At 39.7% G+C, this 17047-nt stretch overlaps 2 protein-coding genes across 2 annotated transcripts in view; both read right to left on the bottom strand.

Annotated features, from left to right (window-relative positions):
• Positions 1-9413, bottom strand: part of POLN (DNA polymerase nu) — a 121338-nt gene extending 111925 nt beyond the window's left edge. Inside the window, exon 1 of the mRNA XM_068943556.1 lies at positions 9145-9413. The gene's annotated coding sequence lies outside the window, so the exon portion shown is untranslated. The remainder of the gene's footprint in view (positions 1-9144) is intronic.
• HAUS3 (HAUS augmin like complex subunit 3) lies at positions 347-9138 on the bottom strand. The gene is made up of 5 exons (XM_068943551.1): positions 7980-9138; positions 6546-7585; positions 4989-5422; positions 3073-3301; positions 347-1748 (listed from the first exon to the last, which is right to left on the bottom strand). Exons 2-5 carry the CDS (start codon positions 7467-7469, stop codon positions 1482-1484), a joined length of 1854 nt encoding a protein of 617 aa, XP_068799652.1. The 5' UTR covers positions 7470-7585; positions 7980-9138; the 3' UTR covers positions 347-1481.
• Positions 9414-17047: the final 7634 nt, after the last annotated feature.

Genomic DNA, 17047 nt, shown 5'->3' with positions numbered 1-17047 from the left:
AACACTGAACTGTAGGGTGCAAGCTGGTTTGTTGTTTGACGGTAACCCTGCGAATGCGTAAAGGGGAGAGAACGGCTTTCCTTTCCTGGACGTTACAAGAGTCAGAAGTATAATCTTCCCCAGGCCCACCTTTTCTTAACTCTAATTATAATAAAACAGCAACATTTCTGTCCTGTACAGAGTAAAAATGCTCCCTGACTTTTCCAAGACAGGAAGCACCAGTCTCCAAATTCAGGGAACATATCAAAATCTGAACCTAGTAGACTAAACATAAAACAGACAACATGCATCAGAATACATATCAAACCAACACACAGATTTGCCGGAAATAGTGACAACATTGATCTTAAATTGTAGTATTTAACATTTAATAATAAACATGATGTATAGAATTAAACAGCACAAAATCCAAGCAGTAAGTTAAAGAAATGCATTACTTAAAAATAAGTTATATAAAAGTTAAAAGTCTGCAGTCAAAATAGAAAGTTAGTGTTACTGAAGATAAAGCTAATACTAATTTACTGCCAGTTATCCATGTCTAACGTTTGAAACCAAACACAGCTGATCCCAACGTACAAAAGATTGAAAATTATCATACTACAAAAGTACATTTAATCCCATTGCTGTATTGGGATACAAGAGTTTGATAGACAGTCTAGCGCCAGTGAAAGCAGAAGTCCAAAAGCGCTGAGATTCTAAAATTTAAAAGCACATCATTATAAACTACAGAGCACATTCCAAATTTGCTGCAACAAAAGATCCTCAAAAGGCCCTAAGTCCAAAAAGGAAATTCAAATTTCTTTTTCTTTGAAGAATCTGGTAGGAGTACGGACTGGTTTCAGCAGAGAACACAGATCATAAGTTAAAGAAGAAGATATAAGAACAATCTTAAAAACAGTCTTAAAACAGATGGTCCTGGTACATAAAACAGATTCTGGTACACATTCCGACACATTTCTAGATGAAAACAAAACAACCAAAAAACCTGTCGTCTTAGACGAACTTTAAGGGAAGCAATCACAAAATGTTTGCCTTGGAGAACTTTCTTCTTTGAAAGACGCACAGTACATTCACGTTCAAAAATCCAGAACGCCTTCTCCACATTTACTTTTCAGAGTGTATACGAAAAGGCCCTTAGCATGCACAAAGACGTATCTCAAGGGCATGAAACCTTGTTTTGCGCCCCGCTGTACATAATGGTAATCAACATACAGGCTAGCAGAAGAGCAGTCTGTTATGTAATTCATTAAGTACCCAGTGTATTTTTTCATACCAAAGAAAACTTTGTCAAAATGGAAACGTGAACAAGCAGATGCCAAAAGCCATAAAGCAGCATATAATCCAAACTTGATAACTGCAGCAGCTAAACATACGTTGCAATGATGGATATATGTTAGCTTTGATAAGCTAATACTTATTTTTCCGTAACTTGAAGACGGTTAACATCAACATGTTTTCATATCTTAACACTACGCTGGAGTTTAAATATCAAGAACTTCACTGGCAGCAAGACTTTCATCTTCTACATCACTGGTTTTAGCCTTAGACTGCTGCTCAAGCTTCTCCACCATCTCTTTCAAGTGGTCTTCATCTTTGAAAAAATACACATACAAGTTTCTTTCCATCTGATGCAGCTTATTAGATTCTAAAAAGTTTCTCTTTGCCTTTACATCAGCAAGAAGATCCATAATGAGCTGATTTAATTCATTTAAGTGAACGTCCATTTGATGAAACTGCTCAGTAAGTTCCTAACAGAAATACAAGAAAAAGTTTATTACCTTAGCACTGTTAATTCAAATACAAAAGCTTTTGCTTTTGGAAGCCACTTCCTTTGAGAAGTGATTTCTATGAAAACAATTCCTCAGAAACAACAGAAATACAGGATATAAAGGGTTCTTTTCACTTCGTGCAACTTTAGAGGTACATGTAAGCATACTCACATCATGTTATAAGAACTTAATTTCATTTATTTGTCTAGTAAAACAGATGAGTTAAGACCATGAGAATCTGGCTGTCTACTAGATAAAGATGGTTGAATGACATTTTTATTCAAGTATTTATAGTTAGTCCTTAAAGAAGGAATAAAAGAAATTCAAATTTAAAATGAAACCTCTAATTAGCAGCTAGAATTTTCCCATTATTCTTATGATAATTCAGTGTGGGTAGGCTAGTCATCTACTTGCATATTATCTCCTAATTAGAAGAAATAAACTACTTTTCCTGAGAAACAGTATCAATGGAAAGAGATGTTGCTATGTTTTAAGAGGTAACAGTACTTTAGGTAATAAGATGTCATCTGATAGATTTAATAACCTGTAATCCCTAAATAGGTATTATCCTAAATACAAAGTTTCATTTTTCAATAAAAACTGTTCTATATGTTGCAAATTCAGTTGATAAATGGAAGTGTTTAATATATTTTTATGTACTTAACTAAGGAAGTATTACCTAGGAAGGTAATTACCTAGGTAGCCTTCTCACAATCCACTTTTGAGATATTTATTATTTACTTAGAAACTGTAACAAGTTGCACTTAAAAATCCCTATCCTCTCTTAAAAGATGTTCTAAAGGGAACATCTAGGAGTTCTGTAGTTAGATTTTCCACTTCAAAATTCTGATACCCTTATTCTGTCTACAAGGAGCCTCTCAAGGCCAGGCTTTTTAAGGGCCACACCATATTATATAGATATTACAGAATTCAGGGGGGTGGGGTGGGGGGGGCCTCTCAGAGATAGAAAGAATCTTAAACAAATTTTATAGCGACCATATTAGCTTGAAGACATACTTCCCATACACTTATTAATAATACATGACTGCATATGCTTTTGAAAGGAAGTGAAAATTAGATGCAACTATTTTCTAAGAATCAAAAAGTTATCTGCCAACATAAATCAAATCCCACATTTGCAGTGTGCTAAGAACAACGTAACTACTGAGCCCGTTATCGTTACTGCAATAAACTTGTTAGCTGACATGCAGTAACCAGTCTGACTACAAGCTTCATGCTATATTCATCTCAGTAAAAGGACATGCACGAACATAATTTCAGAAGCCGCTGCATAAGGACTTACCTGACTACTAAGTAATATTTGATTTCCTCCACAATACAGAGTATCACAAAGGGTATCTATATCACTGTCTAACTTGGACAAAAAGAGAGACTGTTCTTGGGAAGACGCTGCTAGCTGATCTTGTACTGTAGCACAGTCCTGCTTTAACTTCTGAGCCATCTGCTCAAGGCTTTCGTATGTTTTAAACAACTGTTGTTTCTTATTTTCTCCTTCCAGAAGCTGGTATAGTCTGTAACAAATAAAGTTAGATGTATAAGCATTAAGTTTCCTATGCATTCCAGACATTATTTGATTAGTCAAGAGGAAGCTTTTTCATGCTCACTGAGGAGTAAGACTGAGGACTAGTATAGGACAGTATCGCTCAGGTACTCTTACTAAAATGCTCTGTCTCCCATGGATTTCATGATTCTATCTATACGTAGCTAGTGCATAGTTAAATATGAGTCCAAAGTATTTCAATATTAAAATAAAGTAATAGAAATAAACTCTTGGTTTGAAATGTCATAAGTACACATCAAATGTCAAAGGAGGTTGACAAAGTGCACTTTTACAATCTATTTCCCTATATTTAAAGGGCAGGAAAATAGGACCCCATTTTCTTAAGTGTTGAAAAACAACAGACTTCAATGGCCAATGAAAAATAAGGGAAGTCTCTATGACATTTTCATGTTTACTGGACTAATTCCCATTTTCTATCTATGGAGAGACTGCTATGAAATTCTCCAAGAAGTTATGAGTCATGCAAAAGACAGCAATACTTGCTATAGCAAACTGTATTCTTAACCACATCAGGAAGAGTCCAATACGATTACTCAAAGCTTCTGAGTTGTTACTACCACCTCTGCACATTAAAATCATCATGAGCTGTACCCCAATAAGGCATCAGATGGGCTTTAATAAGAGCAGGAGTAATATTTCAAAAGTAACTGAGTTTCTTACAAGTATCTCTTGCTTACAAACCCTTCAGGGCTTATAATTTTTTCAGCTTCTCTTCGTAATCACGAACACTAAGGCTAGCCTTTAAAAGGCAGCCAGATAGCGTTCTGATTCAATGATTTGGAGATTTAATAATAAACTTGAACAAAAACATTGTCAACATGTCATTGGCACAATGGGAGCAAAATTAACGCTACCTAATTCTGGCATTCCTTCACCGCTCAAGACTGTATCCAACCATCACTTAATGTAGCTTAATGTAAAACACTTAAAGCAGCTTTTTAACGATGGGGAAAAGGTCTGACATTAAAACACCTATAATTATACAACATGCCTCACGCTTCAGAGTCTGGAGGTGACAGCAAGACAGCACATGCTCCTCCTGTATCACCTGAGCTACAAGGAAACTTAATTAGTCGGTAAAACAACATGGGTGACAAGACTCAGAAGGCAGATGGCAAATCAAGAAGCAGTAACAATGAATTAAACACATTTCATACGTTCCAGGATTTGTTCCTCTCCTCGTGTTTGTCCTCCCCCAACACTGGGGGTTTTGCAAGCTAAGCTGATGATATGTATACAGTCTAGGAATTCACTGTATTAACAGCTCTCTACATCTACGCTTCTAGAATAATTTTCAAGAGGTCCTAGAGCAGCATGTGAGAAAGGTTTGGCTTCGGACATTCATTTTTTTCTGGACATCACGTAGAAAAGCTTCAGCAACATTAACAAGATGGAAACTTGAACAGCTTTTCTTCAGGCAAGCCTGAAAAGAACTTTTCAAAGGATACCCAAGAGGCAAGTCTCATGTCTCCAAGGCTTCAGTCCTGGGAACTTTCAATACTCGCTATAGCTAATTAGAGCTTCTCAGTAACTAAGAACCAAACAACCTAACAGCTTAACCTTAGATTACCTAAGCTTTTATCACCCCAATATTAGTTTAAAGTAAATCAAAGTTCAGCAATGACCATAACACTTACCCACGAGAAAAATCATCCTTTGAATCAATAGTGTTCCTTGGCCTTGCACGTTGAGCTAGCTCAGACATTATCTGCAGTCTCTGTTCCAACTCATTGCTGCTCCGTTTCAGATACTCTACCAAATTTTCAAGTTGACAACGGATGTCTTTATGTTTCCTCAATTCAATTTCATAAGCTAGCTCAATAAGTTCAAATGATGCTTTCTGTCTTATCAAATGGTGGCATATTTCATCTTGTCTTGAAGCGTAGTAGTCCTGCCGAGCAATCTGACGATCAAAGTCTCCTTTCACCACGGGCACATTTAACAGTCGAGCATTCTCTTTCAAAAGGGAAGGCAGATCTTCATTGTTTATCTGAGCAATATGTTTTTTAATTGTTGAAATTTCATCATTTAAACTAGATATTCTTGTCTCGAGGTTTTGTTTTTCAATTCCCTGCGTAAAGCAAAATTTTTGTCAATTTCTTCACGGTTCCCTAACATTTTTGCTCACCTTTCTTCCTACCACTTCCCTAACATATTTTACTTCAGTTCAAGGAAGGATTATACGCTCATGGCACAAAATCACTGACAAGATACATAATGAAACGACAACCCCACAAGCAGCTCTGCAGTCCTTTACAACATATCACGAGGCAAATAGTCATTTAAAAGGCAGGTATCAGACAAAAGTATTTCAATAAATAGGAATTCCATTCTATTGCAGTGCTGGAAAACAGCTTATTGCGGAAAGAGCGAAGAACTGAATTTTGCTTAGGGCACATTTCAAGTATTCCTAACTAAGATCTCCTAAGCAAACATACGTATTTTTATATTCAGCTGCATGGACTCAACACTGCTATCAGAATATCTCTTTTTCAAATGTGTTTAATCAGGCCCTATAAGCTAGCCATTCATAAATGAAAAAACACAAACCGACATGATGCCACCGGTGAGACAGGCCATGACTGTGGCACAAGTTAATTTTCCTCCTTTTGTTAGGACTCCTTCACCTTCTTACATTCCACTAGTCATATTTGCCTGCCATTCACTTATTGAGAGATCTCTGGTGCTTCAACTACTCCATTGGTATGTAAAACACAGCACCATAATGCCACCGTATTACAAATATCTGAGTTTCAAAAGAGTCAGTGAAGTAAAACTTTTCAAGTTTATTCTATGCAAAATAAACAGAAACACACTTATCATATTAGCTGCCCAATACCCCCAAAATTTAACTAAAGTTAAACTTTTGTTTGTTGTAGAAACAACTGAGAAGGAGTAATAATTCAAAATTTCAAATTTCATAATTAATAATACCTTTAGAGTTTAGTTTAGTTTAGTTTTTTTAAGGTAATAATTAGAGAAGACAGAAACTGGTAAATATGGCAGAGCACATTTAATTGTGACCATAGAACCTGGAGGTATTTCACAAGGTGAGTTTTGTGAGCCTGACCAAAATTTTGACAAAGTACAGCTTTTAACAACGCTCAGTGGTTCTTTTTAACATGCCAGATCCCATTTAACATGCCTGCCTCTGTTTAAAATTCCACTATCTTATATCGTCTTTCACAGCTTACCTTGGTCTTTAAGGAATGCAGCATGTTCTCTGCACATTGTATAGCTGAATTCATACTCTCTTCTTTAGCTTTCATTTGAATCAGCTGATGCTGAGCACAAATATATGCTGTTTGCAGCCTAGCCATCTCATGACTTTCTTCACAAACTTCATTAGTTTCATCACAAGTCACTTGTTTGCTTATATCGCCAAGCTGAAAGTTTTCTTCATGTGAACTTTCAACTAATTCAGACATACCTTGAAAAAAATGTTTTTTTGTGTATGAAGTAAGGGCTGCAGTGCTTTGTTCTTCCTGAGACAAATACTTGTCCAAAGAAAGCTGGGAAAAAAACACTGGATGTGGACCTAATCCTTGTTCTGAATCTGAAGCAGTGAAGAAAGAGGCCAGTTTCTTAACTCCATCAATAAGGGACAGCAGTTCATTATTAAGCTTATTATTTTCTGCAGTAAGCACTCCCAGGCCTTCTTTCACAGCTTTAAGTGCCTCCTCCTCTTTGCCCTTTAATGCCTGTAACATCTGGCTGTTTGTGGAAGACATCATTTGAAGCTTATTACATCGATGAACGTTAAGATTTTTCATCTTCTGAAGGGTTTGAAATTCATTCTCTAATTTCTTAAGTTCTTCCTCTTCTTCTTCCTCCCCCTGACTATTGTTCTTCGAATCCAAAGACTTACAGGTTTTAAGGACTTCATCCAGTGCACTTCCTTCCAAAATGGGCTTTCCAGATTCAATAAGATTATTAAAATCCTGCAGTTCTTTTTCAGATACCACATGCTGCTCATTTACATTTCCACAAAACCACTCCAGAAACGATTTATCTTCCACAGACTCAAACAGCCAGTCAAAATCTTCTCCATTAAGCTCCTCAGCTTTTGGATACCCAATTTTCTTAAGAGTTTCCACAAACTGATTTCCACAGCTCATGATTAAAATATTTTTGTACGCAGAAAAGATCCAAATATATGAAATATCAGGGATATTATTCCAGCAGTATTTTTTGTCTTTTTTAATGAGTGTTCAGTATTTTAATAAAAAACAGTCTGCACAGGAGAAAGCAAGTGTCAGATCACATCAGAAAACTGAATCTTATCCTGGTTTAGAATGGCTATTCAAAGTATAAGAGCCAGTTTCTGTTTCAGGGATGCCTTAATATATTTTGGTCATCAAATTAATTAATTAATTATCAATTCTAATATCAATTAAATCCCAGATCCTTGCAAACACTTATATTCTTAATTGACAAAAACTGTACTAATAAAAGAGGGTATCAACATTAATTGAAAGGAACATGGATAAATCTGGAGTAGGTCAGTGTCCTGCAGAAGTCATTTACTTGCACAGTTTCTCCCACATTAAACTAAAAAATAATCTTAAAACACCTCCAAAATAAGGGGAGGTCAGTCTATTCTAAAACCAAAGTCAAAACGACGTTACCTTGCACTTCAAGATCTTGCTTACAGACATTTATTTTTATTTAGCCAGTAGAATCTTGTCTTCCAAATCTCCATTTTAAAGTTTCCTCTGACAATGGACAAGAAGCCCTCTAATATGACATCAGAATGTAATAAGGCAGTTATTTATTAATCAACACACAAAAAAAAGTTGTGCACAAACGAGTATACTCTATTGTGAGAGGAATCATAATTAAAATGTTACAAGAAAAGGGAGCATTTCCCCTCAGCATGCAAAACATCAGCTTTGAGGTTTGGTAGGTGGGTGGGTGGGGTTTTTTTTTTTTTTTTGGAGAATCCTTAAATCGCACAATTGGTTTTATCTTGACCACTTATCTTAAAGAATGAGCAACAAAAGCAAAAGAATAGGACAACTTATCAAGAATTTCAGGAGGCTTTGCTTGCATTTTTAGGGGTGCAATATTCAGTTTTTTGTTTTCCGTTCTGTTTTTTTTTTTTTTTAAAGAGTTTAGCCTTATTAAACACCTCGGTTCTAAGGCATATATTTCACCAGAAAAAAAAAAAAAATCACTTTGCCAACTTTCCAGGGAGACATAAAGGCTGAAAGGACAAACGCATTCTTCTGAAATTTGGTTTCTGTTTTTACTTGGCGTTATGAATTACACATAAAGAACAGCATTTGTTATTCAGGCATCATGTCCTAGTGCAGTCCCCTAAGTGCCCTCAGTCTTGCGTGCTATAAAAGGACCGTCTTCAAAGTAAAACAAACAAAGAAGGAACTCGCCTACTTGTAGGTTTATGCACACATATGCGAAAGGCAGGCAGACACAGCCGCTCAGGCCGCCATCAGACATCAAAGGCAACGCCTCAGGACCTCTGAAGAACCTCTAACCCGTGCTCGCAGTCCCCAGCACGGACTTAGCATGGCCTTAAGCAGCACCGGAAAGGGGGTCCTCAGGGACCCGTGCAGGCTTTTTCCCAGTGGCCATAAGCCCAAACGCCCGCTGAGCAGTCCCCAACTCCGGGACAGCCGCCGCCGCCCGCTGCCTACGCTCCCAAGGCGATGCCGGCTAAGAGCCGTCCCGGGGCAGGACGGCACGAAGAGGCGGAGGGCAGAAGGGATCCTGCTGCGGCCGTTCCCCTCCCGCTACGAGCAAGCCCCCCACCCCACACAGCCGGCTACTCACCACAGCGCTCTGCCGCCGAGGTACTGCGGGGAGGGGGGGAAGGGGGGCGGGGGTGAGGCACAGAAAATGGCGGGAAGACCGAGGAAGCGCGCGGGCCGCCGTCACCCGCGGCGCGGCGGGGGGAGGGGCGCGGCGGGGGGAGGGGCGGGAGGCCGTTAGCGGCGCCGGCAGCGGCTCAAACCGCCCGCCACGCGCTAAGTCTCGCGCGCTCTGCCCGCTACGCAGGGCAGCGCGCGCGCGCGAACACCCCCGCCCCCCGCGCCGCTTCAGCGCCCTCCTTCCGGAGGGAGGCGGCCGCGCAAGCGCGCCTCGCGCCACGGGGCGTGGCCGGGAGCGTGACCGCCTGCCGCCGGCCGCGGCTCCAACGGCCCGGCCCGGCGTGCCCCGCGCGGCTGTGCGGCCGTTGGCCCGCGGCGGGCGGCCGCCTCGCGGGGGCGGGGAGGGGGTGGGGGTTACCGCTGTCTTCTCACCCGCCGCGTGAAGCCGTTTTATTTATTAATTTATTTTAGTGGATCCGCTACTCTCCTCCACCGTTGCCAGTGAATCCCTAGGGAGGGGCGGCAGAGCTTTGGCCCGTTGGGTGGTTGTACCCAGCGTGTGGGAGGCAGAGCGCGGAGAGGCCCTCATGCTGTGGAGCCCGACCCAGACTGCAGCTTCAGTCACTTCTGCTCATCAGGTTCCCCTACGCTGAGAGACAAAGGCTCGTGCTGACGTGCCTGGCCTTTCCTGTTGCAGCTTAGTGCATCTCCTTGTTGACAGCGGAACTGTCCTGTAAAACCAGTCAGAATAACGTCTCCGGGGCTTTGTATTTTTGTAAGGGTTTAATAGCCAGGGCGTCCCGCCTGTGGAAGTCACACCTGAAGGAGCTGTGGTTCTGAAGACGTTGGAAATTTCTGACCTGAAGAACATGAGAAATGCCCAGTTAGGTCAGTGGTCCGAACCACTAGCCCAGGAGTCTTGTCTCCTGGCAGTAGGAGTAATTCACTAAACTTGGAAAAGTTCAGGAAAGGCCTGGCTGCTTTTACCACCCCTGTCTCCACAGCTGCGATATTAATGATTTTAGAGCCTCCATCCCCACCTAGTAATTTAGTGTTTATTCGTGGACTTGGTGGCCGTGAATTTTTCTAATCCCTTTGTGAACTCGTCTAGCTGTAAAACCTCATGAGGCAACAAATTCCAAAACAGCACTATGCACAACGTAAAAAAGCACTTCCTTTTATTGCTTTTAAGCACATCTCTTTCTATCATCAGGTGACCCTTAGTTCTAATACTGCAGGATTTGATGAATACCACCTCTGCATTTACTTTATTCATTGCTTTCATAGTCGTTCAGAAAGCCACAAGTATTTTTCTGTTCAGCTTTGTCCTCCGCAATTTGAAGAGTTCCAAAGTTTGCTCTCTCCTTGTAAAGTGGGTGCTCCGGTCCCTTAATTATTTCCGTTGCCCTTCTCTGTAGCTTTTGTAACTCCCCTGTGCCTTTCCTGAGATGCAGAGCAGTCCTCAAGCTGTGGATGCACCAGAGTTTTCTACCACAGCAAAATCATGACCTATGTCTTGTTCCCAATAACTTTTCTTAACGATGCCCCCTGTTCTGTTGGCTTTTGGGCTGCTGCTGCCAACAGAGCCAACAGAGAACTGTCAACAATGATTCCAGGGCCTCTTTTCTGAATTTTAATGGCCAGTGCTGAGCTGATCGTCAAGTAAAATTTTACTAACGGTTTGAACGTCTTTTATAAGACGCTGCTCAAATTCTTTCTTGCCCTCTTATTTTCCTGTTTACATTGCGCATGCCATGTTTTTCTAGGCTTTCCTGTTTGCCTCATGATAGCCTCCTTTCACATCAAACCATGCAGGGGTTTTTTTGGACCACTTTGTCTCTTATTTGTGTTGCACATTTTACCTTGGCTTCTAGTACTCTATTTTTAAGAGCTTTCTGGCTGTTTGCAGGCTTCTCACTTTTTGAACTGCTATTTTTGGGGTGCGTGAGGGGGGGGATTTGTCCTATTTTTACACAGTTCGTTTTCTTAAAATTGAGTATCTGTATGCTCTATTTGGCTTGCTCTTACTTGTGACAGTGTGAAGCCTAATTATACTGTGGTTGCTACTACAGAGCAGCTCTCCCATTCTTGAATCAGATCCTCTGCACTGCTGAAAACTAAATTCAGAATGACATATTTTGTTGTGATTTCTAAGGCCAGTTACTCTAGAAAGCAGTCATTTACTGAATCCAGAAATTTTATCTTTATATCTCACCCTGATGAGGCATTGACCTAGTCTGTTATGTGGGTGGTTGAACCCTCCAACTACATGTCCTAAATGTGCAGCTTCTCTAATCAGTTTTTGATATGAGTCAACGCAGGGAAATAAACAACCTCTTCGGTTCAGCCCAGCTAGGACTAACTCACATGAATTTCTGTAGACCAAAATCAGCACCTGCATTGCCTGGAAAAAGCGTAGAATGTTGATTCGTAGTATAGTGTGGTCCATGTGAAATAATACACTTCTAAATGAAACCCTGATCTGGCAGTGAGTTTTCACAGGCAGAACGAGCCAGAATTCCTCACCTTAGGATTACTGTCCGATATGCAGCACAATTTAGACCACCTTAAGTTTTCAAATGGTCTTGCAGATTCAGTGCACCGCATCTTTCTGATCCGGAAGGAACAAAAGTATTGGCTAGCTTATTTCATGAGACAATGGCAGTTTCAGGTCAGTCAGTTACTGTCACTGAAGTCAACTTGTCCTGTAGTAAATCTAAAATCCTGCTGTGCTGAGAGCTATTCAGATCTGCAATTGAAATCCACATCCTACAAGGAAGAAGACGTGGTAAAGGAGGATTTAGTAAACTGACAATCGGCCATCTAGATTGCTGTAGCTAGTATCTTCAGTTCCCTGTGTTGCCAGTTCCTCTCCCTCTTTCCTCCTCCCCCCCCCCCCACCCCGACTCGCACACATATGATTGCATTACACCTCCCATGTGGTCTTTCACAAAACCAACAACCCTGTCTGTCTAGCTGGGCGAGTAGGGGAATATACAAATTCTGTAGCTGGTTGGGAGCCACATACGTGTTGGCCAGCAGCCACCTCTCAGAACACTTAAGAGGTCGGTTGTGCCTGCCTTCAGGCTTACTGAGCATAGGAAATAATTTAGTTCTCTCTCTACCCAGACACTGGATTTTCATAAAAGTTTTCACCACTTAATACCTTTGCAGGCCCCATCCTATCTCTGCTTTGTCAAATTTAGTCAAAATGAGCCGGCAGGTTCAAAAGGTATCAAGGAAAGGAGGAGGGGAACAGATGGACGAAAGAGGAGTTGACAGACAGTATGATCTCATAATCCCCCTTAGCATAGGAGTTCAGGCTAGAAATTGAATATTTTAGGTCAGAACACTGTGCATTTAAACTTCTCATTTTGAAAGAACAAGCCTCTAATGTGAAACAAATTTTCATTTGTCAGACCATATCAGCTTTTAGGGATAGAGATTAAACAACAGCCTTTCCCTGACTGGTGTTACAAACATATCTTTGGAACTTCTTGTAGTCCATTTCTCCATGCAACCGCAGCCCCATATGCTTCAGTATGTTCAGTTTTGCAGCTCTTTTGTGGGTCAAGAATCTTTTTCTCTGAATCATTTTTTTCCTGATTGTGTTTTGTCAAAACATAATTAAAGGCTGACCTTTCCCTTTTTTTCTCTTCTAGGAGCAGTTGTTTTGCATTTGTGTCTGAGAACTAGAGAGACTGCTTAGATAACATATTGCATTTATAAGGCATTTTATGGTGGATTCCTGCAGATTAAGACATAGTCACTTCTGGAAGGATGTCTGCAAGCTCTGCATTGTTTCACAGATGCCATATTGCATTTGTTTCACTGCAAAATATGACATAGTTGTGTCTGATACCTCAGTGAGAAGCTGTCGATTACCTATTAGCCAAGGCTTTAAGGAAAAAACCTGAGGAGCTGCCAGGCTCACATGGGCATTGCAGCTCATATTAAAGCATTTTGCTTATCACTGCCTTAGGTTTGGGCTTTTGTTTTTTTTTTTGGAGAAGAAAGAATTGAAATAAAAAGCTTGGAAATAAGTTTTTAGCTGATGAACTGTAACAGTGTAAAAGCTTTTTAGGTTTGCATCATACTGTTCATAGTCACAGTCACATCTGCTAGTAGCAGCAGGATTTTATGGGTCCCTGATGCAGAGCACTGCAGTACCAACTATTCTTTGGAAACACACGGAACTAAAAATAAGTCTTTACTTTAAGCAAAGTTATATTCTGGATTAAGTACAGCTTCTGAAGTATGATTTTTATAATAATAAAGTCAGAATATAGAAATTTGGCACCAGTTCGCTTTCTATCACAAGCACACACATCTTCTTTCTAGAGGAACTGTGGGTTTCATTCTGAAACCTTGTATTGCCAGGGGAGCAGGTTGAAGCATTTTATTTTCTTCAGCTTTATTGGATTCAATGCCTTAAATAAAAAGTGCCTGTGCTTTCGGGCTAACACTACTAATGTAGTTAGACATATGTTGCACAAGGTTAACTTTTTCTAGAAAATTCAGTTTGTTTAATTGACCCCATTTTAGATTAAAACCTCTAGGTCAGCAGAGTTGTCTGCCGATGGGTTTTGTTCATAAGAAACTGAACCTCGGTGTGGCAAGAGATGCCAGGACCCAGCAGGAGCCTGGACAGGGACTGGGAAGCTCAGCCGGAAGCTCCCGTTCGCCTGCTCTGCTCCCACTGCTCCCACTACTCTTGCCCCCCGTGCACGGGGTCCTCTGCACACACGAGAGAGCTTTTATAGCGCTGCTTCTGCAGCCTGGGGAGCGTAAAAACTCAGTGGGCGAAAGGAAAGTTGCCTCCTACCAGCAGCAGCCTCAGCTTATCCAAACCCAGCCTGTTCTGGCACCAGTAATGCCAGCCCCCCATTCGCAGTCTATCCACAATACCATAATCATACCTTCCTTGTCGTAGCATGGTCCTTAAAAATGCTGGGTAATTCACAAATTCAGAAGCATAATGGTAATAATAACTTTGCCACTGAAACCACTTTAAACTACCTATTTTAGAAGAAGCTGGTGGTTTTATCATCATGAATTTATTTCTGATTTATAGCTCTTTTCCATTTAAATTGATTTTGAAAATACAATATTTTTATCCTGACAGGCAAGCTTGTGTACTTTTAATATTAAAAGTGAAACATTCATCATTAGCAAGGTATGCAAGTTTACTTTCTTATAAACAGATCATAAAACATTGCAAACATCTTATAAGAGGCTGTACACTCCATAAACTGTACAGGATTTACAAAAATAGTGCCATAACATTTATCGTAACTCTTTTATCCCATTTGATTAATTCTTGTGCAGAATAACACTATTAAAAGTTTATTGTATCTCATTTCCTGTTGGAGACCAATTTACAGTAATCTAATGATTTTCTGGATTGTATTTTATGCTTATTCTGTGATAGTGGTATTTTCAGATGAAGCTTTGCTACAAAAATAGTTTACCAGGCTTTACTGCATTTTGTGCATGAATGTTTTTACTGATTCAGCAGCTCAGCTGATTTGAATTAAGCATAAACCTATTGACAAACTACTTGCCATGGCTTCAAGTTAAAACTATTATCTGTATATTTTTAAGAAATCCCTATATTAAACTGCAATATGCTTGACACAGTGGAAAAAAAAAAAAGAAATCACACATTACAGCTCAAAAGTAAAGTGAAAGTAAAATGATACAATTTGCAAAAGCAATTCAATTCTGTTCTCTACCCCCTTCCCTCCCTCTAGCAACAAACTAAAATTTTCCTTTTTTTGTCTGGTTATATATTGCTTGTGATGTGAATTTCATGTTCATTTTAACAAAATACCCGTGAAGAACTCATAGATTGTTTTTTAACATTTTTTTTTTGTGTCTTGTACAGAGCTGGAGTGATTACAGTGTAATTACTTAGAACAGAAACTCATGCATTTCAGTTTGCACTTTGTTTTAGAGTTTGGTTTGTCTTCAGAAACGCAATAGTGGAAATTTACACAGCAGCCATGGTGCTGTTAATGACTGCTGGGGTTACATTGGGCCAACGTATGTAAAAACTTTAATTTAAATAGCACTCCAAACTTAATACCATACTACTAATTTGAATAGCTAAAACTCAGTGAGCTCCTTATTACGTAGTCATTAAACCTATATGAAGAGATTTGCAAGGAGGAGAAACACTCTACACAAAAAACAAATGAAAAATAAAAAAAAAACTGAAAGCCACAACAAAAAGGTATAAAAATTTGTATTTATATAAGGACGAGATAATGATACAACACAATACTCTGTGTGCTACAGAACGTAGCAAGCACCACGTACGTGTGTACAAATTAATCTTTACAATATAATACATCTCACAGACTATGAACCGGTCCTTTTGGCTCTAGGTCTCAATGGCTCTGGCACAGAACCCACCCGCTAACACCTTTAGATAATTTGAGCAGTAAACTAACCTGTACAGCAGAAGGCTCTCTTTCAGTGCATGTGTTCTGAAATACCATCGCTTAAAAATCCTTATTGCACAGACCCTTTAAATTACATGAATTATGTGTAATCACATTTCACACCTCTTACACAAAATGGCAGGAAGAAATCCTGAAATTAGTTGCCTTCACTCTGCTTTGCTAAAAGGCAGCTCTCTAGGTGCACGTGCACCCCTCCCCGCCCCCCCCCCGGAATCTTTTGCTGGGATTAATTTATGACATTTTAGATAAAAAGAACAGCCAAGATTGCCAAATGGTTTCTAATAGTTTCTGTTTAGTATATGCCCTGCATTTTAATTTTAGGTAGCTACATAACACACTTGAGATGTTGCTTTGCAGCTACCAATTAAGAATATTGCATTTAGTCAATCACTTATGCAAATGGACTAATTTCACTGCTGGTGAAACTTCTGTTAACTTCTGATATGTTTGCCTCATTAGTTTTATAAGGACTGCAACTCTTCTTTAAAAAAATAGATCTAATTCAATTCTCCTTCCACAAATTTTGGTAAGTGCACTGCTGGTGCATTAAGTGTCAAGACTGTTCTTGCTTCGTACACAAACAAAACCAATGACCTCTAGTAGAAAACCAACCTAACAGATTTCTGAAACAATCTGTTTTGCAGACATTACTTTATCGATACCATCATAAAATAGAAGTGTACAAGTGGTTCTTTTTTAAAATGTTTCCCCCTCCCCCACAGGGATGATCTGTGAGGATGAAAAATTTCAGTAATAATTATCTGCCTGTTTTAGTGCTGGTAAAGTGGTGAAATAATCACTTCTCACACTAGTGGAGACTGCTGTAAATAAAGACCTGCAAGAAAAGAAGTACATTGTGTAGCTAAACATGCATCGGGGTAATGAACAGGAGCGCCTTTGCAGACTAACCTTCCATACACACAACTCCGCGGCTTTCAGTGTCCAAGGTCTGATCTTTGGCATGGAGTTCCTCCACAGAAATCGATTAAGCACAACGGACAGCAAGATCCTCAGAATGCTGATATTTATCACGCTAATGTGTTTGTAGTACCTAGATCAGCACAAGTAACTACTTTACAAATAATATTAAGCTGAAACTGGTACAGCTGAACCCATAACCATTAATGTCAAGAAAGTTAATACCTTTTAAGGTCAGGAAAAGCTGGATGCAAGTTATACTGGCTTCTAAAAAAAAATATTTTTGTCATCCCACATCTTACGCTAAGAAGTTAATGTTTTGGATAAAAACTTTCCTTCTGATGAATTCTTGGGGGCCTTTTCATGTCTTTCTTAATCTGATAAAACTCTCACTAGGCTGAGCTGGGGTTTTGCACAAGAAGATACAGGATCTAGTCTCTGGCTGACTATGCGTTGTAGGCTTCCAACTGGTCAAACCTT

This window comes from Struthio camelus, chromosome 4 (genome assembly GCF_040807025.1).
Source record: "Struthio camelus isolate bStrCam1 chromosome 4, bStrCam1.hap1, whole genome shotgun sequence".
Taxonomy (NCBI): domain Eukaryota; kingdom Metazoa; phylum Chordata; class Aves; order Struthioniformes; family Struthionidae; genus Struthio; species Struthio camelus.
The sequence above is the reverse complement of the archived record's forward strand: the minus strand, read 5'-3'. Positions and strand labels throughout refer to the sequence as shown.